Source organism: Lupinus angustifolius, chromosome LG17 (assembly GCF_001865875.1).
Source record: "Lupinus angustifolius cultivar Tanjil chromosome LG17, LupAngTanjil_v1.0, whole genome shotgun sequence".
In the NCBI taxonomy this organism is placed as follows: domain Eukaryota; kingdom Viridiplantae; phylum Streptophyta; class Magnoliopsida; order Fabales; family Fabaceae; genus Lupinus; species Lupinus angustifolius.
Genome location: NC_032025.1, coordinates 17,917,927 through 17,943,332, shown reverse-complemented (window position 1 = coordinate 17,943,332; position 25,406 = coordinate 17,917,927). Strand labels below are relative to the sequence as shown.

The window sequence follows — 25,406 nt, the reverse complement described above, 5'->3', positions numbered from 1 at the left end:
CTTCCAGATACCTATAGGGTGTGGGACACTTATTTAAGGAGGCTACGTGGCATGCATGGAATAGATCATCATATGCATTTAATCTACTTTACAATCAAATTTTAATATTCATCCTCATTCTTATCTTCAAAATTAATGCTTAACATTATTAATGGCAAGGAATGGATCAATGTTGGTTTATGCTTACTCAACCCCAAAATTGAAATCCAAAATTTGAAACTAAAATTTAAAATTTGAATCTAAATCAAATTCTGTTAAAAATATTGTTGTTATCCCTGAATCCATCAGATTTGGGTAACCCAAATCCGACAGAAATCCGCTCAAAACATGTATTTATATATATATAAAAGTTTTTTATATATATCTATATATATCTAATTTTGTAATTTTACATATAATAATCGAGTTTCGGACATGTTTGGGGTAGAGTATCAACTATATCAATCTCGAACCTAAAAGTTGAACTCGAGTAAAACCCAAATCAGAACCCAATCCCAGTTATATCAAATTTTCCTCGTTAAATTCAGGTTGAGTTTAGACATATTCTCACATGTTCGGTTTTCATTGTCATCCACACTTAATATCCATCACAATTTCTCCAATCAATCCAATATTATTAAACTCACATGGATCAATGACTCAGTTAAGAGTATTGAGTTAGTGAATCACTAACTGGGCTAGTGGGTAAATACGGGAGCACATCTGTTGTCATACTCATACAGCTTTGTGTCACTCCATGAATCAGAAGATGTGATTAACCAGAAAAATATTTAATGATTACAATTTTAACTTAGTGAGACAGCAGATGTGATCTCAGTAAATACTTGGACTGGTTGACTCTGTTGACAATAAAATTTCTAAAAAATCTTAATATTAACTAATATTTATAATAACTATCTACTCTAAATTAACATTACTATACATAATTAAATAATCTATCAGTATGCATAAGTTGAAAACACTGTGTAGATAAGTTTAAAATATTGAATCTTTGGATGGTCAACCTCATATTTATTTATTTTCTATGTTTCTCTTTGCTTTGTGTACTTTTATTATTTATGCCGATAAAAGGGTTATTCTGGACTCTGGAGGAATCAACCTCCTTTGATAGAAACCTCGATAGATATAATTCTAATCCAAAACTATATACCTTGCCAAAAATTGGTACGTAACCCAATGATTTTGAATTTTTTATTTTAAGTGTGCTCCAATTTATAGTGGAGGATATGATCTCTATTGGATCACAAAGCATAGAGTGATTGCAATGGATGTTGATAAAGAAACCTTTAGGACTTTTCATCTTCTAGATGAAGAACAACAACATCTTCCACAATAGCTAAAGATGGGGATTATCTCTCTTGCATTATTTTTCTGTGACATATTTCAAATACACATTTTTTGACCCATAGTCTCGAAAATGGATTTTCTATCACTAGATAGAAAATATCATTTACCCCATGCATTATTATGGACATTATTTTGGCTTAGTGTTTGGATGAACTACTAATGCCAATTTATAAAACTATTAGTGAAGAGAACCTAACCCTACTTGCTCATTTGATTTGGTCTCATCATGATCAGACCTAAATAAGGTTGGTTCTCATGAGATCTAGGGTGGTGTTTAAAAATTAAATCTGCAAAATATTTAGAATCGAGTAGGAGATAAATATAACTCGGTCAGACCTGTCCCGTTCTATGTTCACTCACTAATCAAGTCTATATGCATATCTATTTAATTGTGTACAAATTAATAACATGTATTTGGTCAAAAATATCATTGATTATTTAATTTTATCATCATAATTAACTATGTATATACATAGGGAATAATGTATCTCCTGGTGTGAGGAGATAACTCTCCTCCTTGTACCAATTACATAGTGACACAGGTCCATTCATTTTTATATTTTTTATTTTCTTTCCATTTTCTCATATTTTATTTGTATGAATAATAATTTTCTTTCTCTCACTAGAAACCAACAGTTTTGTATTATCTCTTTCACTTTCATACTCTTCATTCATTCACCCTTATATACTTAATGAAAAATCCACTTCCACTTTTCATTCACTTAGGACACCTCCTTCTCTCTCTAAAATCTATGATTTAGTATGTCCTGAGTTTTTTTAGCTATGTATTGTGAGTTTTTGTCCCATTAAGTCTAAAATAATTCGTAATAGAAGAAACATAAAATAATTTATTAACTATATTAGTCATTAGCCACATAAAATAATTCCTTAACCTTTGGAGATTGTCAAACAAGTATAAAGTAAGAGATTGTCATATCCACAAGGACTTACTTGATACTAGCTTTTCTACTAAAAATTATTATTTTAAGTGATTCTGTAAGGGTTTGTTTATTTAGTGACACAATATAATTCAAATGTAATGCAATGGTAAAATGATCTGAGATTCATACTTACTATTTATATACACACGACTTATGAGGTAAATTCACCAAGTAATGATTATTTAATATAAATGATCTCAAGATTACCAAAAGCTAATGTCTTCGTCAATTTATCGACTTATGTAACAAAACTATATGTCTAACAACTTTACTCATAAAATTAAGATTTACATACCACATAACATGCCTCTATGTGTAGTAGTCTACGCATGCAAAGTTGAGTTAAATGTAATACATCAATTGTATTAACCATGAACGTCTTGATCTATACTAATACCTTATTAAACTACCTCTATGTCTAGTAGTATAGCTTAATAAGATTAAGTTATATAAATCGTTAAGCATATATCTATATGCCAACAAGTTTGAGAGTTGTAAAATTACAACATTAGTTCTATATCTAGATACCAACAAAGTAACATGCATGAGATGGCAAATTAATACAAATCTATGTCTAAAAAATATCAATTGTTGAATTAGGCAAGTTCAAAATTATGCAAGAAAGAAGTCCTATATTGAATCCTTTGATCTTTCTCCCTTCGTCTTACTAATCTACTCTAGCTAAAATGTTAAGCAGTCCAAAACTTTTGCTTTTCCTCAAAGATAATACCAAAATGATTATTTTGATGGATCTCGTCGATCAAGTCTACTATTGTTGCCCAAGCATGTTGCTTCATCTACTCTTGTTGGACGAGAGTTTTCTTGTGAGATCATCCTTCCTTGTTGAGTGAGAATTCATAAATTTGTTGTCTCTAATCCGTTGAACGAGGGTTGTATCACACTGAGCAAGAGACCTTTCTTGTTGGTGATGATTGTGGCTCACTAAGTGAGAGCCTTCACATCCATGCTCGCTAAGCGAGACCCTTCTTTTCGAAATTCATAATGTTTTATTCACTGTTTTCCCTTGGAATGAACTGCAATTGTGATTTTAAGGGTAAAACGTTGATAATTGCACAATATGTCAATTTAGACATAATGGTACATCATAAGTGTGACATTGTGAACAATCTTTGAATTAAAAATTAAAATGTCTAAAATTTAATATTAAATAGGTAAAATTGGCATTTATCACTAGCTCATTATTGACTATAACTAATGTTGATTAATTGAATAAGTGGTGTGATGAATCTATCATTTGAAACAGGAGCGTTGAGCTTAATATTTTTCATACTAGTAAATCGATGTATATAGGTTGAAAATGATAATGAAATTAACTTGATTGATAATATATCTCATGATTCATTTATGAGTTTTTCTAGTTGTGGTGATTAATTGATGATACAGTTAAATAATTTTAATGTTGGTTTTGATATTAACTAAATCATCAAGGAAACAAATTCTTTGTTAGATTTTGTTCCTATGATGAATGCTTACATATGAGTGGACAGAGTGGTAGCTAATGCTTGAAGAAACAATGACCACAAATTGGTACTCCAATTTTAAATGAAAATATTTTTCCATATTATAGGACACCACAAGCTATAAATAGTGATGGGGTAAGATATTTTTTGTTGAGTTATAAGAATATAGAGCTTGTTAGACTATTAAGCACCTTAGAAAATCGAATCTAAATTTAATAGAAGAAATTCATGATGACTTTTATGAGTGTGCAAAGTGGTACAAGAATAATATAAAGATAGTGAATAAGCTGATTAGAGTTGTGATAAGAGTCCAATTTTATATAGAAATAGGCATTATTATAACACTATAATTAATTGCATTATTTTTTAATCATGTGAATGAATTAATTTAGATAGATAACTTATTAAAATTTCTCAATGACATACAAGATAAGATGACAAAAATTAAGTTGAGTGTAATAAAGATTGAATTAGAATTGATTTAAAAATAAGATTGGTGGAGCTCACAAAAGAAAATTAAAGAGGTTTGGAATGGAAATATAAATAGGGGACCAAAGACATAATTATGGAGACATTAAAGAGAGTCACATTGATACAAGGATATTGAAGAACATAGTATAGAACTTGAAGGTGCCCAATATAATAAGAATTACCAGTTATATAGTATTATTACCATGACATTTAATGTATCTTTAAAGTGAAATCATGATTTTATTAGCATTGCTATGTTAATTTATTTTTACCTGTGTTTTGGATTTGATGTTTATTCATTTTATTTTATCTCAATCGATATGATTAAATATTAGATGAGTTCGGTCATTTTTCTCTCATGCTTCCGAATTATTTGTTTTAATAATTGTAGGATATCAATTGTGATTTCATGTCAGATATACAACTGATTATTTCATAATTCATTATTACTAATTAGGAGGATAAAATCATAAAATTGAATATCATTTTACGAGCTCTTCATTGATAAATCTCCTATTAATTGTTAACACATGCTTAAATGATATATTTTTCTGGGTGATTTAATTGAATAAAATAATTGTCATAGCTATTATCAATTTGAACCTTGGAAAATTTTGAACTTTAATGCTCTTTCATCCTATTCAATTTGAATTTACTTGCTATTTTTCATCTATTTTGTTATTTACATTTTCTTTAAATCTTTACATTTGAATCTTGTGATTAGATAGAATAAATTTAGCACTCTCTAAATTCCTTTGCATTAAATCTCTATGGAGTCCAACTTATACTTAATCAACTATATTTCGATGGGAACTCGTACACTTGTGATTATTTTATGACTTAAAAAGAGCATAAGAATAGAAAACTGAACTAAACTTCAAAAAGTATAGAAATGAACTAGTGTATTGAAAGTTAGAGAGCATCTTTCAATAGTAAAAAAGGTATACAATGAGATGGTGAAAGTTAGAGAGCATTTTTTATAATTATAATATATTTGTTATATTGAGTGTACTTTATATTATAATTTTTGTGTTTATGATAATGTGTAGTTTAAGGTGAGAGATGTGACTAATTAATATGTTGGTAGTGATTAATTAGAATTATATGGTTTTTTTTGTAAAAATTAAATAATATGAAGGACAAAATAGGAAGTAAAAATTACACCGTGGTGGAAGTTACACCATATTTTGCCTTTATATATAGTATAAATATAGATCATCTTTTTCTTATACAGTAAACAGCTTTAAATGTTAGTATTATAGTGTCTTCATTGTGTAAGCATGTAAATAAGAAGCATGCAGAACATGAAGTCGTGCAATAAGATAGGACCAAATTAAGAAAATGAATAGCAATAAATTCGAATTAGTACTAATATCAGAGATGAAGAAGAGCACATGAAACCCTTAAGTCTCAATGGCATGTCAATCATACAACCACAAAAACTAAATATGACCCTAAGTAGTGTGTATTTAGTAAGGTCTTGTGGGTTTATAAATCACTTAATTAAGGAATTTATTTGTTTAAAAATAATTCATTAGTATTATTTGGTTAAACAAAGTCTCAGATTTATAACATTGACTTGAAAAATCAAATATAGTGACTTATGATTGCTAAATCATAACCTTAAAAGTCCTTGCACAATTTTAGTGAGTACCCAATAAATGGGCCAGTTTAGGTTAAAGAAACCCCCGAAATACATCAGTGCCAAATTCACACTTATACAAGCCACATATCAGTAACTTCAAACTTATTCTGATATCGAATTGGCGACCCAATTAACCTTTTTGAGTAATTATGTATGCTGATTAGTCTCCAGCTAGAATCACACAAGCTACAAAACCTAAATTGCTTTCTACTTTTGGATCTTTTGTTTTTTGTTTCCCACGTGTATCCTTGTACTTGAGGCAATGAGCCGGGAACATCCACAGGTATGTGAGACTAACTCTCCCAGCGGACATTTTTTCCATCCACAAGACTCGAACCCGAGACATTACTTAAGGGAATCAAACATGTATCACTTGAACCAATCGTTGGTCTACTTCTAGATTTAAAAAAGACTAATAATATATCATTCAACTAAATTCTTCTATCCACAACAAAGAAGATAAATATCTATTGTCTCAAACTGTGCCTCAAATTATGTTCCGGACCAATGAAAACATGACATGTCAATTAAAAAAAATTAAATATTCATTATTTTTACTATTTTTTGCTTCAATAATTTGGAATATGGTTTGGGACAATAGATCTTTGTCTCAAGAAAGTGACATATATCACTTGTAAACAAATTGAGTTTGACTCTTCTCCATTATCGGAGAAGTCAGTAAAGCCAAAGATAATGACACGTGTCATAAAAAATGAATGATTTAGATTTAAAATTTGAATTAATTTAATATTTAAAAAAGTAAAAAATAAAAACGGTAAGGAAATAGATTCAAATGTTTTATTCTTAATACTGCATTATTTATATACATAAAAATTGTTCCTAAAATCTAAGCAAATATGTTTACATATCACCTTCAAATTTGATTTTAGGATAATACAACATAATCAATCTAAACACATTTGTTTACATATCACCTTCAGATTTGATTTTAGGATAATAACAACTTAATCAATCTAAACAAATCTGTTCACATGGATTTGGTTTGTTATTACCGCATTACCCCCATCAAGTGGGAGCATGGAGATTCATAATGCACAACTTGCCCACGAAGGATTCAAACTGTGGTTTTCTCAAAGTTTTGATGAAGATATCTGCGAGTTGAGTAGTAGTAGAGACATAGGTTAGAAGAATATTGTGATGGAGGACTTCATAAAGAACAAAATGACAATTGGCTTTTATATGTTTGATGCGTTCATGAAATACCATATTTTTAGCGATGTGCAAGGCCGCTTGACTAACACAGTGAAGAATCATAGGTTTAGTATGAGCGATGTCAAGATTGGAAAGCATCCATTTTAACCATTTCAGTTTGCATCTAGTAGTTGCCATGGATCGATACTCAGCTTCAGCCGATGATCGAGAAACGATGTGTTGTTTTTTTTATTTTCCAAGAGATAGGGGATTGACCAAATTGAACCAGCTAACTAGTAACGGAGTGGCGTGTAAGAGGACAACTAGCCTAGTCGGAGTCGCATCATCCATGAAGTTGGAGATCACAGTTACGAGAAAGCAATATCTCTTGAACATGATTGCAACCGAACCACTCTAAGGGCAGCTTCCTAGTGCTCAATTCGTGGTTCCTGCATGAACTGAGATAGCGTGTGAACACTGAATGAAAGTTCTGGACGTGTAAAACATAGATAAATCAATCGTTCAACCAATCGAAGATAGCATTCAAGGTTGGCAAGAAGAGTTCCTGTAGCAAGACACAAATGACAATTTTGTTCTAATGGGGTGCCTACGGGTTTAGCATCGAGGAGGCCAACTTGAGAAATAATATCGAGTTTGTACTTACGCTGACAAAGAAAAATACATATAGGATTGCGAGCAACCTCAATACCCAGAAAATACTTCAATGTGCCAAGATCTTTCATGTGGAAGAATTCATTGAGGTAGGTTTTAAACCATTTGATATATGAGGAATCATTACCGGCAATGATTAGATCGTTGACATAAACAAGAACAACAAGTTGAACCCTTTTTTTATGCAAGATTAAAAGAGAATAATCAAGATATGATTGCTTTAATCCATAAGATACAAGTGCATGATAGAATTTAGTAAACAGGCAACATGAAGCTTACTTTAAGTTGTACAATGATTTTCGAAGTTTATACACCATATTTTTTGTTGGAAACGGTAAAACCATGAGGCACACGAATAAACACTTCATCTTGGAGATCACTGTATACAAATGATTGTGTACGTCCATTTGATGAAGTTCCTAGGATTTGGCTGCTGCCACTGCAAGAAAAGTCCGCACTACTACCATTTTCGCGACATGAGCAAATGTTTCAATGTAGTTGATGTCTTTCTCTTGATGATTTCCGAGCACAACTAAATGTCCTTTAAATTCTCAATGGTGCCATCAAAATTGTACTTGATGTGATACACCCACTTGCATCCGAGAGCTTTCTTCCCTAGAGGCAATGGTTGCATGTTCCATGTATCGTTACGTTCTAGTGCATTGATTTCAACATGCATGAGATGTATCCATTGTGCATTCTTTACTACTTCATGGATGTATCGGGACTCTTTTTCTATAGTGATTGATACAAGGAAGTGTCTATGTTGCAAAGAAAATTTGTCACAACTTACATAGTGAGCAATAGGATAGGGACTACCTGAATGATGTGATGGAGATGATGAACTAGCGAAATGACTCAACTTTTGCACTGTGTTTGTTATATACCCTTGAAGTCTTGTTGATGGTTGTTTTACATGATGTATGTGTCCAAGTAATGATTTTCATTAGAATTAATGGGCAATGTGGTGTTTGGAATCATAAAACTGACATGTGAGATGTCAGACATGGGACTATTCGTAGGTGAATGTTTAGAGTCTTAATTTTTGGAAGCTTCACTTGTGGTTGCTGCATTACTTATACCCCCTGTCGAGAGCAATGTCAGTTGGTGTTTTCATGTCATTAAGGTCAGTGTCCATCATATCATCAATAGGCAAAGAATGAGAGGTTTCTTTCTTATTTTCAGAACACTAAGATGGAAATTGGTTTTCAAAGAACTGCGCATCTCGTGAAACAAAGAATTCATGAGTCTCTAGGTCATAAGCTCTCCAACCCTGTTGCCTATAGGGGTATCCCACTAAAGCACATATACGAATTTGAGTTGCAAATTTTTCGCTATTAGTGTGTTGGTTGCGAGTGAAGCATAAAGAACCAAACACACACAAGTGATTGTAGGAGGGTTCTTGTCCAAATAAAACTACATATGGTGTTTTACCTTTTAAAATTGTGCTTGGTGTGTGATAGATCAAATAGCCTGCTGCCAACATACACTCTCTCTAGAAATCAAATTACCTTGGAACTATAAAGCTCGTGTAACATTGATAATATGACGATGTTTGCGTTCGACCCTCCCATTTTGTTGAGGTGTCTCTGTACATGAAGTTTGAAACACTATCCCATGATCTAGAAAATAATTTCTCATGCAAACGAATTTTGTTCTGTTATCACTTCACATAGCTTTAACTTGTTTGGTATATTGATTTTCTACCATAGAAAAGAAATTTGTGAGAACTTTGGTGACTTGTTTCTTATTAACTAGCAAATAGATTCATACCGCATGTGAGCAATCGTCAACAATAGCAAGAAAATATGAAGCCCCATAAGATGAACAAGTTCTATATGGACTCCATAAAACACAATGTATCAAGTCAAATATATGAGAAACTCTATTATTAATCAATGAAAATGTTTCTCTAGTTTGCTTTTCTCTTTGGCATATGTCACCAACTTTATTCTTGAAATTACTAATTTCACTTCTACTATCATTGGAAATCAGTTGAATAGTTTCCTAAGACGGATATACTAACATGTTGTGTCATACTTCTAGCTCATTCATTCTTTCAACTTTGCATACCTTCTTCGTTGAGGCTTCTCGAAAAAGATAGAGTCCATTCCTTCATTCACCCAAGCAAATCGGAATCTTTGAGATTCGATCATATATAGCAAATAGATCACTAGTAAACTGAACATTACAATTTGATTCATCTGACAATTGTGATATATAAATCAAATTGCATTTGAACTAAGGTACATAAAGTACATGTTCAAAATTTAAATTATCAAAAAGTTTTACATTTCCTTCCTTAGCAGAGATGATAATGTGTCCATTTGGAAGTTCAACATGACATCCAAACACGTCCCTCACATTGGACAAGTGTTGCAAATCTCCTATCATGACATTTGATGCCCCACTCTGAAGTATCCAAGGTGAAGGCTTTTTCTTCTGAGCATATTCAGTTCTTGAATATATCAGAGAACATCCACCTTCAATCACCATGTATACCATATATATTTTCTCAAAAGTTTTATTTGGTTGGCTCTGATACCATGTAAAAAATGAATTTAGATGTTTTATCCCTCAATGCTGCATTGTTTATATACACAAAAATTGTTCCTAAAATCTAAACAAATATGTTTACATATCACCTTCAAATTTGATTTTAGGATAATAATAACCTAATCAATCTAAACAAATTTGTTTACATATCACCTTCAGATTTGATTTTAGGATAATAACAACTTAATCAATCCAAACAAATTAGTTTACATGGATTTGGTTTGTTATTAATGAATGGTTTAGATTTAAAATTAGAATTAATTTAATATTAAAAAATAAAAAATAGAAACACAAGGAAACAAAGGGTTTCACTCCAGAAACATGAAACGTCATCTTCATCTGAACCATCCAGTAAGAGAGAGAAAACTAAAATAGTTCACTATCTTCCTCCATACACACCTTAACCTCCACCATTCACAAGTATGAGTTGCATCTATCTCTGTTCATTCATTATGTTAGAAGTTAATTATTTTCCTCTCATTAAATATTCATCTATACAATATTTACTATAGACGTTTTAATTCTTTGTAAATCAACAAGTTATTTTATGAGTGCTATGTGGTTGAGAAAATGCCTAAAAGTGTATCGTGACTATTTTGTTGGAGAAAATGTCTATAAATCTTATATTGCATTTATATAGTCAAGATTATACATAATATGTATTCATGATTAAAAATGTGTTATTTGTACATCTCCTATTAGATTCAATGTTGTAAAAGTATGAAAAATGAAGATTTGGTTCCAACTTTCGATCAAAAGTTAACCATCCATTTCACTGGATGAATCAAATTATTCTATTCCAAGAAAAAGTATTCATGTTCAATGTTCTTTTTATACAGAGTATGTTTGTGTCAGTTATTAACCCGATGATTCTATTGTTTTTTACAAAATATGAGTGTCGAAGGACTAGAGAAATTGGTCAATAGTATTCATGAGAATATTTTGCAACAAGTAGAACAGAGTGTCATTGACTATACACCACACTTGGGAATGGATTTTGAATTTGAGGTAGCCTTCTATGATTTTATAATGAGTACAATCAGAAATGTGGTTTTGGTATTCCCTAGGGATATGGAAATAAAAGCAGAAAAGATGGGGTTGTGACTTCAAGAATGTTCTCATTCTCCAAAGAAGGAAAACGATGTGTTGACAAACGAGACTACTTGACAAAACATTCTAGAGTAGAAACTAGAACATGATGTGAAGCACATATGATTATTCCACTTCATCGAAATATTAATAAATACAATGTTGTGACATTTGTAAATGAATACAATCACTCTCTTCAACTACCAACATATGTCCACATGATTTGCTCTCATCTACACATATATGAATCACAAGCTCCACAAATTGAAATGGCGGATAATTCAAGATTAAATCTAAAAGACTTTCATGAATTTGTGTCTAAGCAAGCAGGTGGAATAGACATTCTTGGTTATACTGACAAAGACAACAAGAATTACCTTCGAACCAAAAGGATGCAATCTTTAACGTATGATGAAGTGGGTTCTTTGTTGATGCATTTCAAACGTCAAAGTGAAAATCCATCATTCTTTTATGACTTTCAAATGGATAACCAATGATTATGAGTACTTTGGAGATGTTATCACTTTTGACACTACATACAAGACAAAGAAGGATTATCGACCATTGAGAGTATTCATTGGGCTTAATAATCATAGGCAAACTGTTATTTTTGGGGCAACATTGTTCTATGGTAAAATAATTCCTTCCTTTCAATGGTTGTTTCAAACTTTTCTCGAGGAAATTGGTGTAGAAAATCCTAAAACCATTATAACATATCAAGATGTTGCAATGGATCAAACAATTTCTTTAGTTATGCCAAAAACATTTCACGGGTTATGCACTTGGCATATAAGACAAAACGCCTTAAGGCATGTGAATCATCTATATCAAAATGGTTCTACATTTTGCTTAGAGCTTGAAGCATGCATTGATCTACATGAAGAGGAAAGTGAATTTTTGAAAGCATGACAAGAGTTAATTGAAGATCACAAAGTTTCTATTGGCTCATGGCTACACACAATTTTTAAAATCAAGGAAAAATGGGCATGAGCTTATGTTTGTAACACTTTCACTACAGGTATAAGATCTACTCAATTAAGTGAGAATCAATAATAAACTTCCTAGATTGAAAATGGTGAAGGCCCCAATGCTTGTATAAGTAGCAAAGAATCACACTCCAAGAATGTTTTAGGAATTCCAAGAGGAATACAAGGAATATCAAGGAACTTGTATAAAGGAATTGAAACAAGGGTTGTATAGTGTTATAAGTTATGATAATAGTCATGAGCGAAGATCAATAGAGAATCTTGAGGATCAAAAGGTTGCCTACGAATATCTTAAATTTGAGACACATGATATCTTATGTAGTCATGCTTTGAAAGTTTTGGATATGATGAATATTAATATAATTGCTCAACATTATATACTGAAGCGATGGACAAGGGAGGCAAGGGTTGCAATGAATCAAGATTGGAAAGGACAACATATTGAACTAGACATAAAAGCTAATTTTATGAACCGATACAATGACATATGTCCTCGAGTACTTAATACAACAAAAAGATCGTGTGAGTCTCATGTTACCTATACTTTTTGGTCGAAATTTCAAAAGGAGTCTCACAAAATAATTAAGGAGATGTTAGCTAGAAATTATATGGGTGGAGAATCATTTGAAAATTGTCATGTATCTATATCGATTGCAAATGGCAAAATCCAGAACAATAGGAATACATTGTAATTGACCAAGCAGGAAAAAAGGAATAAAGAAGCGAGAATGCCCCCACAAGGTTAGAAAACGCCCTTAATCTTGGGTTGAAAAAATGGCTAGGAAAAAAAAGGGAAACCAATTACTGAGATTGAGAAAATGTCATTCAAATATGGTATTTTACTCCTAACTTATACTTCCATTTTCATTTAGTCTTTCTTTTGGTACATTTTTTATCATGTAACTAAAGTTTTACACGTACTATAAATCATACAGGGAGCTCCAATGACCCAATCTATAGGTACAAGTGATGCCACGGAAACTTTTAGCACCAGTAGAACTTTTACTCAATTATTGACAGTATGTAGATCTTTCATTCGTGCCCTTTATATGTTAAGTGTATTTAACTTTATAGACTATTTTCCAATTACTTTTACCAAAACATGGAAATCCTACTAGAATATAGTACTTTATTATGTTATAACATTACATTTCATTTCACTGTGAAGTACTTAAACAATGTTTTTTTTAACTTCCATGATATTATGCATGACCAACTACAATAAATTCAATTGTCCAACCTTCAAACCATTTAATTCATAATGCAATCCGCCGTGAGAGATAAAACCAAGTTTTGAGTGGAAGCCAAATTGGAAATGTGACTACAATTCAAATGACTCGCCAATTTCAGACAAAATGATATAGGTTTTAGATACATTTTTTGGGTATAGGTTTTATTGAAAAGTGGAGAAATTTTTACATTGGAGTATATTTTTTGGTATATGTTTTGTTGAAATAGTGGAGTACTTTTTTTGTTTAGGTTTTTGGAGTATATTTCGTGGATATAGGTTTTGAAGTGTACATCTTATTGAAATAGTAAAAAATTTGAGAAATGCATATTGCTCAAAAGTCAAATGCTGTCATATCATTTTCAATGGAATATAACTTTTCTGTTGAATGTATAAGTAGTATGTCTCCCCATTTATTTTTTCTGTTAAAATGCAATATGAGTATATTATAAGAATGTAGTACAATAGAATATGTAGAATTGGATATCATAGTACCTTTATAACCAGATAAAATTTATTCATATAATCAATATGAAACTTTTATATTATAATGACTAAGTAAAGCCTTGTTCTCCTTTATTGTTATACCATTAACAATGGAATAACATTCTTATGTTGAATGTATAAATAATATGTATATCCCATTTCTTTTTTCTATTTAAATGCAACATGAATATATTATAACAACATAGTACAATAGAATATGTAGAATGTGGTATTAGAGTACCTTTATAACAATATAATTTTTTTTTCATATAATCATTGTGAAACTTTTACATTACAATGACTAAGTAAAACTCTATTCTCTTTTACAACTATTGAACCAACTTTCAAAAATAAAACTTATATCATAATAGTCAAGTAAATCATTAACCCATTTTACAGCCATTGAATAATTTTCCAACTACAATGATTAATAAAAAAACTAAGGATGAGACATAATTTGATTGCTCACTGTTTAATTCCACCTTCACATGACGCTTCAAATGAGTTCAAGTCCATAAAAAGTATATATATACTTGCAGTACAACATACATACTACTACTTTTAAACTTTCATATACTATTTTACATATATAGTTGCTATATGTGTACCCATTGGTATAGTTGTAATGATAAATATATGATCATTGTGAAAAGGCTTATATATTAAAAGACATGATACACTTTTAAAAGGTATTGTTGGCATTGTTGGATCACTTGTAAATATTGGACAAAGGCATTATTGGCTCACTTGTAAATGTCCAAATGAATGTTTAAGATGTTATATTGTTATGCTAACCTGAAACAAATTGTTCATTATTATAATTTTATCTCCAAAATTGACCTGAATAATATTCAAGAAAACAACCAAGTTAGTCATAGTTACTATACATATACCTATGAGTATAGTTGCTATGAGAAATATATGGTCATTCTCAACTAAACAATAGTAGAATCATCCGGTTAATGGCCATGAATACAAATTATGTATATTCTAGAGTGTATGAATGCAATATATAATTTCTAATTATTTTCTCAAACAAAATACATATGAAACACTTTTAGACATTTTCTCAAACACATAACACTTATAAATCAACTTGTTAATTTACGGTGAATACAAAATATGTGTAGTATAGAATATATGAATGAAATATAAGATGTATAATAATTTTCTCAAACAAAAATATACATGAAATATTTTTAGACATTTTCTTAAACACATAGTATTCATAAACCAACTCATTAATTTACAACGAGTACAAATTATGTATAGTACTCATAAATCAAATTGTTGATTTATAATGAATACACGTTATGTATAGTCTATAGTATATGAATGTAATATTAATTTGTAGGCATTTTCTCAAACAAAATACACATGATACACTTTAAGGCTCCATTTGGCTGAAGGGAAGAAAGTAAGAAGAGAGAAATATGTGAGAAAGAGAGTGAAAATATAGAAAGCTGTGAGAAATAGAGTGAAATTTGTGTTATTTGGTTGTATAGAAAAAAGAAGATAAATAAGTGATTAAACTCCCCGAATATATTACACACTATTCATAACCTTAATTTAGCATGATTGATGATTCTTGGTGCCTAATTGACTTTGTTTCACATGGTTTAGTGTTTTAGACTTTATTGGACTAATATTCCTAAAATGAGTTAATTTGAGATTATTTGGCCTCATTAAATCTGTTATCATTTTCAGATCACATTTGACACCAATTACATTTTGGGCATTATGGAATTCGAGGATATGTGTTAAAGTGAAAGTTGTATTTTTATTTTAGGAGTTGTTTTTATGGTAATTTAGCTTTGAGTCCATTGTTTAGGCCCAATTTGGTTTTATGTGTGTTGGAGTGATTAAATTTGGATTCCCCACTTCAAACACACACACTTTACTTTTCCTCATTTTGAAACAAAAACACATTTTCATTTTTCCTCTTATGCTCTGCTAGGGTTTCATACTTCTTCCACTCAATGGAAGGCTAAACTTTTAGACTAAATTCTTTTGGTAATGTATCACAACTCTCGAGGTTTTGTTATTAATGCATTTTCGGTTTCTTACTATCGATTTCTCTATCCTATTTCTGAATGTGGTTGCTTAATCCTATTATTTAGAAAACTGGTTTATGAGTTTATCTTCGTTTAGTTGATTTACTCTCTAGTGCATAAACGCTTAGTTTGTGTAGATTTGTTAATGTTCCATGTTTATGCTGATTTCGCTTAGTTAAAGACTGAGATTATGAAACTGTGCAAATTAGGAAGATGATGTTTGAAATATGAAATTAATCTTTTGAAATCGAGGATTGAGTTGTGAATAAACGAACCAAAGAGACGTAGCCATTTTATCACATTGTTATTTACTGTTTCTGAATTTTTTTATTGTTCATACTAATCCAACAACAAAACCCCCCTTTGTGTGTGTGAGTATAAGGTGTTTGAATCTTTGTTTGAAAGATAATTTTTGGAAAACGACCTAAGAGTCAATTCCTAGTACTATAGTTAGGGGTGTCAGCGGTTCCGGTTTAAACCGCGAAACCGAACCAAACCAAACCGCAAAATATGGTGCGGTTCGGTTTCGCGGTTCGGTTCGGTTATTTTTTTAAGGAACCGTTTATGTTCGGTTCGGTTTATGGTTTAGAAATCTAGGAACCGTTAGAACCGAATCGAACCGCATATTAAAGAAATATATACTAGAGATTAAGAAATAATATTTTTATTATTGTTTAAATTCTTCAACCAATTTTCTAGCTTAAATTATTAATTTTTGTGTGAATTATAGTGTTACATATATTACTAAATTGTTATTAAGTTAGTATTATATATGTTATTAGTTACTAAAATATTTCTTAATGTCTTATGATTTGGAACATATTTTTCAATTTTTGTGATATTGAGTTTAAAACCAACATATATCATATATTGTTATGCATGTATTGTTACATGTGTTACTAATTATGAAATGTAAGGTTATAAATGTAACTATTATATATTTTACTAATTGATATATATGTTACTAATCATGAAGTGTATTGCTATGTATGACTCATAGTTTTTTATAATAATATTAATAATGTTTATCCTTTTATGATAAACAATATCTCTTGTAATACATTTTGAATTTTCAATCGATGAAATATTTTTTTATAAAAAGTAAATGTAAAAACCGTGGAACCGAACCGAACCATTCAAGAGCGGTTCGGTTAGGTTCTTATAGTTAAAGTTGCGGTTAATTGAGCGGAATCGAACCATATGTTTTTGATTGGTTCGGTCACTAAAATGCACCAAAAACCGAACCGAACTGAATTTTTACACCCCTAACTACAGTTCTTAATTGTTATATTATTTGCGTCGGGTATGGCATTGATCAATGCAATATTAATTTGTAGGCATTTTCTCAAACAAAATACACATGATACACTTTAAGGCTCCATTTGGCTGAACGGAAGAAAGTAAGAAGAAAGAAATATGTGAGAAAGAGAGTGAAAATAGAGAAAACTGTGAGAAATAGAGTTAAATTTTGTGTTATTTGGTTGTATAGAAAAAGAAGAAGATAAATAAGTGATGAAACTCCCCGAATGGAGATCACTTGTGTCACTTTTGGTGTCCCATTTGATTGTCAATTTAATTAAAAATGACAGCTAAGTAAAAAGAAAATTCATTAAGACATAAAATAATTTTTTATATTACTTGGTGGAATGTGTTTGACTTGGAAAATGGAAATAAGAATTTTTTTTTGGACATGTGATCCTTGTCCAAACTCCCTCACTCTTTCTCCCCCACTTTCTCTTAACATGTGAGAAGAATAAAATTTGGTATACTTCACTTCAATTTTTACTCTCTCATCTCAAACTCTCTCCTCAATCAAATGAGAGAGAGAGAATCTTTGTCTTCAATTTCTCTTCTCTCATTCTCATTCTCCTCCCTTTCCCTTCTACCAAAGGAAGGGTAAGACACTTTCTTAAACACAAAGTATTCATAAACCAACTTGCTGATTTGCAAAGAATAAAAACGTCTACACTAAATATTATAGAGATAAATATATATTACGAACCAAAATTTAATTAGAGGAAAATAATTAAATTCAAATATAATCAATGAACATAGGTTGATGTACCTCATTCCTATGAATGGAGGGAGTTGAGGTGCATATGTAGGAACATATTGACTTTCTTGGTTGTTCTTATGAAGATGGAGTTTGTGGTTTCATTTTGTCTTCATTTCTGGGTTATGCAAATGAATATGAAATTTGTGTTTTCGTTTTCTTTTTTTCTTGGGTCATAATGAACGAACATGGGAAGATACAACTCATAGTTATGAATGGAGTTAAGGTATGTATAGAGAAAGATAGTGGCACAACTACATTCGTTTTTTCTCTCTTATTGGATGGTTCAGATGAGGATCAAGTTTCCTATTTTTCGAATGAGACCCTTTGTATCTTGTGTTTCTATTTTTTATTTTTTAAAATATTAAATTAATTCTAATTTTAAATTTAAATCATTCATTTTTATGACACGTGTCATATTCTTGGGCTTCACTGGCCGAGTTAGACTCTTCCTATTACTGGAGAGAGCAGATCAATTTTGTAGGGTATTTTTTGGCTCAAAATATAACTTCAGTATAAATTAATGGATATAAATGTTTTTGTTCTTTAGTTTTTCAATGTTTTTTTCCTATAAATTGAGAGAAGTCTGGCTCTTGTTAGTCTCTCTAGTAATGAAGAGGAGTCAAACTCAAATCAATCATAAAATTAATAAACAGAATATCATTTTGCGACATATGTCACCTTTTTGGTAGGGGGATTTAGTAAAAATATATATATATTTTCCTTTATAAAAGCTTACATGGGTGACAAAGGTTTACTAAAATTATTTCTACAAAACTCATGATTCTCTTTTTTCATCAGGAAATTAAAAAATTAGGAAAATGAGTGATACTTATATCCACATGTTTATTTAAGGACTAAAATTAGGTAGATACAAATAATACTAGTACTCAACCATATTAGCACACCTATAAAACATTCCAACTCATCTGAATCTCCCTATCTCATTGCTTCACATTCCTATTTCTTTATTCAATTCACATGGTTCACAACAAACCCCACCTTTGTATTTGTATTGCGTGTATCTAACATAGTTTTCCCTTTTCCCTGTTCCTAACAAACCATGATATCCCAATAGTAACGAACCAGAGAGACATCCATTGTTGTTTATATTGGTTCTTCATCCATAACATAATAGGTAATAGCATTTAAAGATAAGTTGCTCTTAATAGTGGAATTAAAATCAAACCTCAAGTAAAGATTTTGCGAGAAAAATAAATGATTATTTAACCATTCTATAAACACTTATAAAATACATGTATATTACTTATTTGATAAATGTAATGATGAACTATGGAAACAAAAAAAAGTGTGCATGCATTAATATTGTGTGGGTTGGGGGGCATAGCCACCTAGCCATTTGCAAATGGACCGCGACGAGAGTCAATCACGAAATGCTTGTGTTTGAGACAAATACTGAAGGTGGGGCAGTGATGACCATAGTCCAATATATTCTTTGTTATCTCAAAGCATAAGAATTTTGAAATCCATAATCACTACATTATGATGAAGCTCCATTAATTTGATTTTTGGTACATTTGTCTTCACCACAAAATGATGCATTGCATGGTTGGTGCTTTCACAAGGCCATGTGTCATTTGCATGCAATGCCTTCATATCAAATCAATAAACTTAATTAAGACAAGCTTTCATGGTGATTAGAAAATATAACTAGTGTTTTTTAAATGGTAAGTTTATAGCTTATTTCATAGATTTTAGCTTTTTAAGGGAGATATTATAATTTTCAAAAGTTAACTTATGAAACTACCTTTCAAAAACCTAAGCTCTTCCTACGATAACATTTGTTCTATTAACCGAGTAGCTCAACATGTATTACAAATTACATCAATAAGATATCGGTCTAATGATATAAGATCCTGCTAAATTCATATGATGATCAAAACGTCAAGAATTCGATTTATGTGCATAAATTATGCTTAATATAAGACATTTTGGGTGTTGAGGAGGAGGACGCAGTGGAGCTATCAAGATCGGATTTAGTAGGTGCGGCGTCGGTTTTTGATGTGGCTGAAAGCAGGTGGTGTTAGACTAATGGAGTGAGGTTGTTGGCTACAAAAGAAAAACAACACAATTGCTATTTGTAGAGACAAAATTGATCAATGAGGTTAAATTCTTAGCCATAAATATATATATGTCTTGCTAGAAGAGGCCAAAAACATTGCAATTTCTATAACAGCTAATCTAAAGAAGAAAAGAGAAAAGAAAGGGAGAATAGACACCGCTGAGTTTATTCAAGTGTGAAGTTTCACATTGGATATACAAAGAAGAATGAAAGAGTTTACAAGTAAGAAAGACCCATGGAACTAATGTTAAAAGTCACACCATAAGTTTGGAGAGTTATACTCTTGATAATATTATCCATGTCCTATCACACTCGGTCCGGCCAATGGTTGGAGGCTTCTAAAAGATGACCTCATAGTAAAAGAAGTGAATGATGATGATCCTCTGCATTAATTATAGTTCAAAAAACTATTTTTTGAATTAAGATTTATTATTCATCACTCACCATAACTTTTTTGTTATAATTATCATAATGATTTGATGATTTTTCTTAATTTTACCACTAATTAATCTTTTGATAGTTCTTATCATTATCATAAAGATTTAATATTTGTCTCTTTGACTAATTAGTAATTATGATAAACGTTTTTTTAGTTTTATAAATTGATAGATTTAACTAATAGAAATGATGTAACACAACTATTTATTAAATGATAAAAAGAAGAGACAACAAACATGAAAGTCATAAATTACTTAGAACATAAGTTGATGATGCAGAACCTCACTCCATTAGTCTAACACATGCTATATTATCAACGGTGACAGAATTCGCTGAATGTTTGTTATTTTTTATAGAAAGATAATTTGACCTAATTAATAAAATTACTTTTTTGACCATCTTCTACTTTAAGTATGTAAAAAAATTGTCACTCTTATGAAAAATTACTTTGATTTTCTTTGAAAAGTTATTTCGAATGGGAAATTGTAAATCACCTTATTTTACATGGAAATTACTGAAATGACCATCTTGGACAAAATTATCACTTTGCCATTCTATCTAACATATAAATCTTATTTAATTGAATCATTTCACATTCCTAGTTCATAAAGTTTTAATAGTTATTGTGTTAAGACTTAAGAGGGTGTTATTAATTTCAATCTATTATTGAGGAGCTTAGATATATACACGTATACATCACATTGCAGCAAACTATTGGTCTATAGTCATTAGCATTTCTAGGTGTAACATTCTTATGAACCAGACTAATCAAACTACTATTCCATTTTGTTTTGGTAATTTCCCCTTCTCAAATATCACTATATATTATTTTATAATTGTATCCCAAATCATCATGTGAGCTTAAATTTAAATAAAAAATTAGCATATTTACATAGATGCATGCCCTAAGATAGAATTCTACTATCTTTTTCATAATAAGAATTATCACAATTTTCTCTTCGTACATTTATATTTATAATCATATCTTATCTAATATATTCACTAATCTAACTCAACATTATCATATCTTCATCTCTTGTTTTTATTTTATTATCTAAAACAAAATGAATATTATACCACATCATAAGTCTTATAATTTTACATTGTTTCTATTAAGCAAATGAAAAGGGTATTACTGGAATTGCAATAAAAGCAGCTATATAAGACCATACCTCTCTACCTTGATTTAGTATACTACATACTTGTCTGTCCTCATATGTTATTGAGTGTAGAAAATGGAGAGGAAAAGCATGGCTTTAAAATTGTTTCTTGTAATGGCTGTGTTTCTATTATGCATGGCAAAAGTAATATTACTTCAAAAACTGGTTACTTGTTCTCTTGTTTTTCAATGAAAGAATTACAAATCTTTGAGTTTAATTATTTTGTAGGTATCATCTTCTGATTCTAATGCCAAGATCCAAGATCATCTCACTGATTCTAAGGTTGCATGTCTTTTATTCCAGCCACATTCTCTTTGGTTTCAAAATTTGAAGTATTTGTGACTAATATATATATTCTCACTCACTTTTGTTTTTGCAGGTGGTAAAAGGACCCAATAGAAGGGCTTTGCCATTTGTTGGTATGATTTATATTTGCTTTTTCACATTATCACTCTCCTGTTGTACAATTCTGAACTAAAGTTTTTCTTTCTTCAACTTATATAGACCCACATAACAAACAAAGTCAAGTTATTTTCTCTTTATTTATTACTATTTTTTATTGGCTAAAATATAGGATGATTTTTTTCTATAAAACAAAATTGTATGAAACTATCAACTTTTGGTCCATAATATAAGTTACATTTCTTAAGTCTAACATGGTTAATAGATGCTTATTACATAAGGGGAACTAATCTATTTCTAAGTGTATGATTGATTTTCCCAATAAGTATTATTCTTAGGAATCGAATCATTGACTATTTGGTCATGCTGAGGATCTAGTGAAGCTTTATACTACTAGATCAACTCCTTGGTTAATAGAGGCCAATGATAACATTGATGTATGACATGTGATAGTAAAGACTAAACCAACAACAATAAATCAAATCTTTGAAGATAGAAACCAACTTTGTTATTATGATTGGAGTGAATTGTAACTAAGGAATATAAGTGTTATGTTTAAGGAGATTGTGGAGCAAGTTGCAGGGTGAGGTGTAGCTTACATTCAAGGCCAAATAGATGCAAGAGAGCTTGTGGAACATGTTGTTCAAGGTGCAAGTGTGTTCCTCCAGGTACTTCTGGGAACAGAGAAATATGTGGTAGTTGTTACACTGACATGCTTACTCATGGTAACAGGCTCAAGTGTCCCTAGCTAGCTACACAAATCTATGTAATGCACATGTGTCTCTACCCTTCTCTTATTCTTCCATCTTTGTCTATGCATTATGTGTATCTCTCATACATTATAAGTATCTATGTCACTATGTTTGTAACTGTGCCTATGAGTTAACTTTATGTGTAATGCATCACATGTTTGTAAACGCTTAGTAAATGAATAAGTATATTATCCCTAATGAGTAGAAATACCAATATTGTCATTTGATTTAAAGATGATTTTTTTTCCTAAGATATATGTAAATATAAAAGATGGAAAGTAAGTGGCATTTAAATAATTTGATTTGTAGTAGAAGTTATTAAATTTAAGCTTTTCAATTAAATTATGGTTGAAATAATACTATTATCATTCTACCCAGAATTAAGTTTTCATATAACCAAATCTGCCAATAAATAAATCTTGCTCAATTAGACATTTAGCCTAATACAATATTGAGCTTTTAATGATATCTTACGCTAAAGAGATGAGTAAGATCCTCTTCATTAATGGAGAGGCAAGTGCTACAAAATAACACACAAAAGGTAACATGTAATGACACTTTTATCTTTTATTTACTATGAAATAACAATTTTCCCATTGAAAATACGAAGAAAAATAATTATTTGTCTCTCTATTAATGGAGATGATCTTTATTCTAAAGAGATATATAAGCCATTAGTTATCACACATATGCATCACAAAAATAATATGTGATCATATTATTAACTTTTAGTAATAGATAATGTTCTTGAAGTTCTTTTTGTTTTTAATATTCATAATATTGATTGAAGGTAAAAAAAAGAGGGTTTTTATTAGGAATGTATTGAAAATGAGATATTGAAAAATGTAATAATAACTTAAAATCATTCACCATTGATTAGACAGAGATGAAAATATTCAACACTTAAATTTTAAACATACTTTTTGCGATAAATCAGTCAGCATTAAGGAATAAATCGTTTTAGGAGAACTTTAACTTTGCTAATTTGTTGCATGTTGTTAAAATTGTTTTATACCGGTCAATTGAATTAGTGAACCGATCCTAATACTAGTATGGTACAATAATTATACTGATCATGTAATTATTCAGTCAAAACTGGTTAAAATTGTTCAAAACTGGTCATACCGGTCAGTTTTCAATTGAACCGTATCAGTCATACGGACTGATTTTTATTTAAAATTAATTTTTTAATGAAAATAAAAAAATATTGGATTTTTATTAATTTTTTTAACATTAATGTTAATATATTATATATGCATTTTTAATTTTAGCAGTACGTAATTTAATTAATGAATCATTGAATACTTATATTACTGTATTAATATCCAAACTGGTTTGTATGATATTATTATAGATTATAGTAACAGTCATGGTAATGCCAATTTTAACTTATTCCACATACACTCTCCTCGGTGACACATGCCACACTCTCATATTGACATTTGTATATTTAAAGGAATCAATCTTCAAATCTTGACTATCTATATGCATATAATCTTGGGAGAAGTATTTATTGTCCCCAATCACATCTCAAATTTATCACAAATCAATAAAAATAATACAAAAATAAAAAATTAGAAGTTATTAATATTTTTTAATTTATATGATATATTTTAATTAGTTTGGGATATATTTGGGGACAATAAGTCCTTGTCCAAAATCTTGATAATTTTGCTAAAAAGGTTTCAACTACAAATATATGCAAATGTTGTATTATTTCTTTAATATTTGTAGTTATTCCTAAAACATATATTTATCCTCATAAAAGATTTATGATTATATTATATTTGAGATGCTATATAAGTGGTCTATCACTTTTTTTCTTTCAGATAATTTAAGAAATAAAAATATATCACTAATCAAACGATATTGTTATGATAATAAAACATATAATCATTTCAACATTATTTCATTATTTTCTTGTAGTTTTTTTTCAAGTTTCTCAATATGATTGTTAGTATTTATGTTATGGCATTATACATATGAGTTGTGTTTATGTATATTGATAAGTGTGAAATTATACTATATTTGTATTGCATTTTAGGATTGTTTTTAGCTTTTATTTCTCTTTGTTCGGGTTGAGCGGGTGTTTTTAGCTATATTTTGCAGTTTGGATGGATTAAAGCAAAAAAAGAGTAAATATTGTGTGCAAGATTGAATTCAGTGTTGAGGTTATGCGAAGAACAATTGAAGGACCAAAAGAAGTCATAGATGTTATATTATATTCCTATTTTTTAGATTTGTTTTGTTGGGCTTAGCCCAATATTTTGTAATTAGGATAAATAAGGGTTCTCCCTAAAGGATTTTACATTTTTTTTACATTACAATTCTCTAATTTAGAATTTGGGATCCTCTTCTACATCATGAGTGAGTAATTCCCTTTGTTTATAGGATTGGGGCTATGCCCTTT

The 25,406-nt window shown here is 30.2% G+C and overlaps 1 protein-coding gene across 1 annotated transcript; it reads left to right on the top strand.

Moving 5' to 3' along the window:
- On the top strand, positions 21,871 to 23,194 carry LOC109330709 (gibberellin-regulated protein 11-like). Its single transcript, XM_019564985.1, has 4 exons — positions 21,871 to 21,986; positions 22,071 to 22,124; positions 22,222 to 22,261; positions 22,808 to 23,194. The coding sequence occupies exons 1-4, from the start codon at positions 21,918 to 21,920 to the stop codon at positions 22,990 to 22,992; spliced, it is 348 nt and encodes a 115-aa protein (XP_019420530.1). The 5' UTR covers positions 21,871 to 21,917; the 3' UTR covers positions 22,993 to 23,194.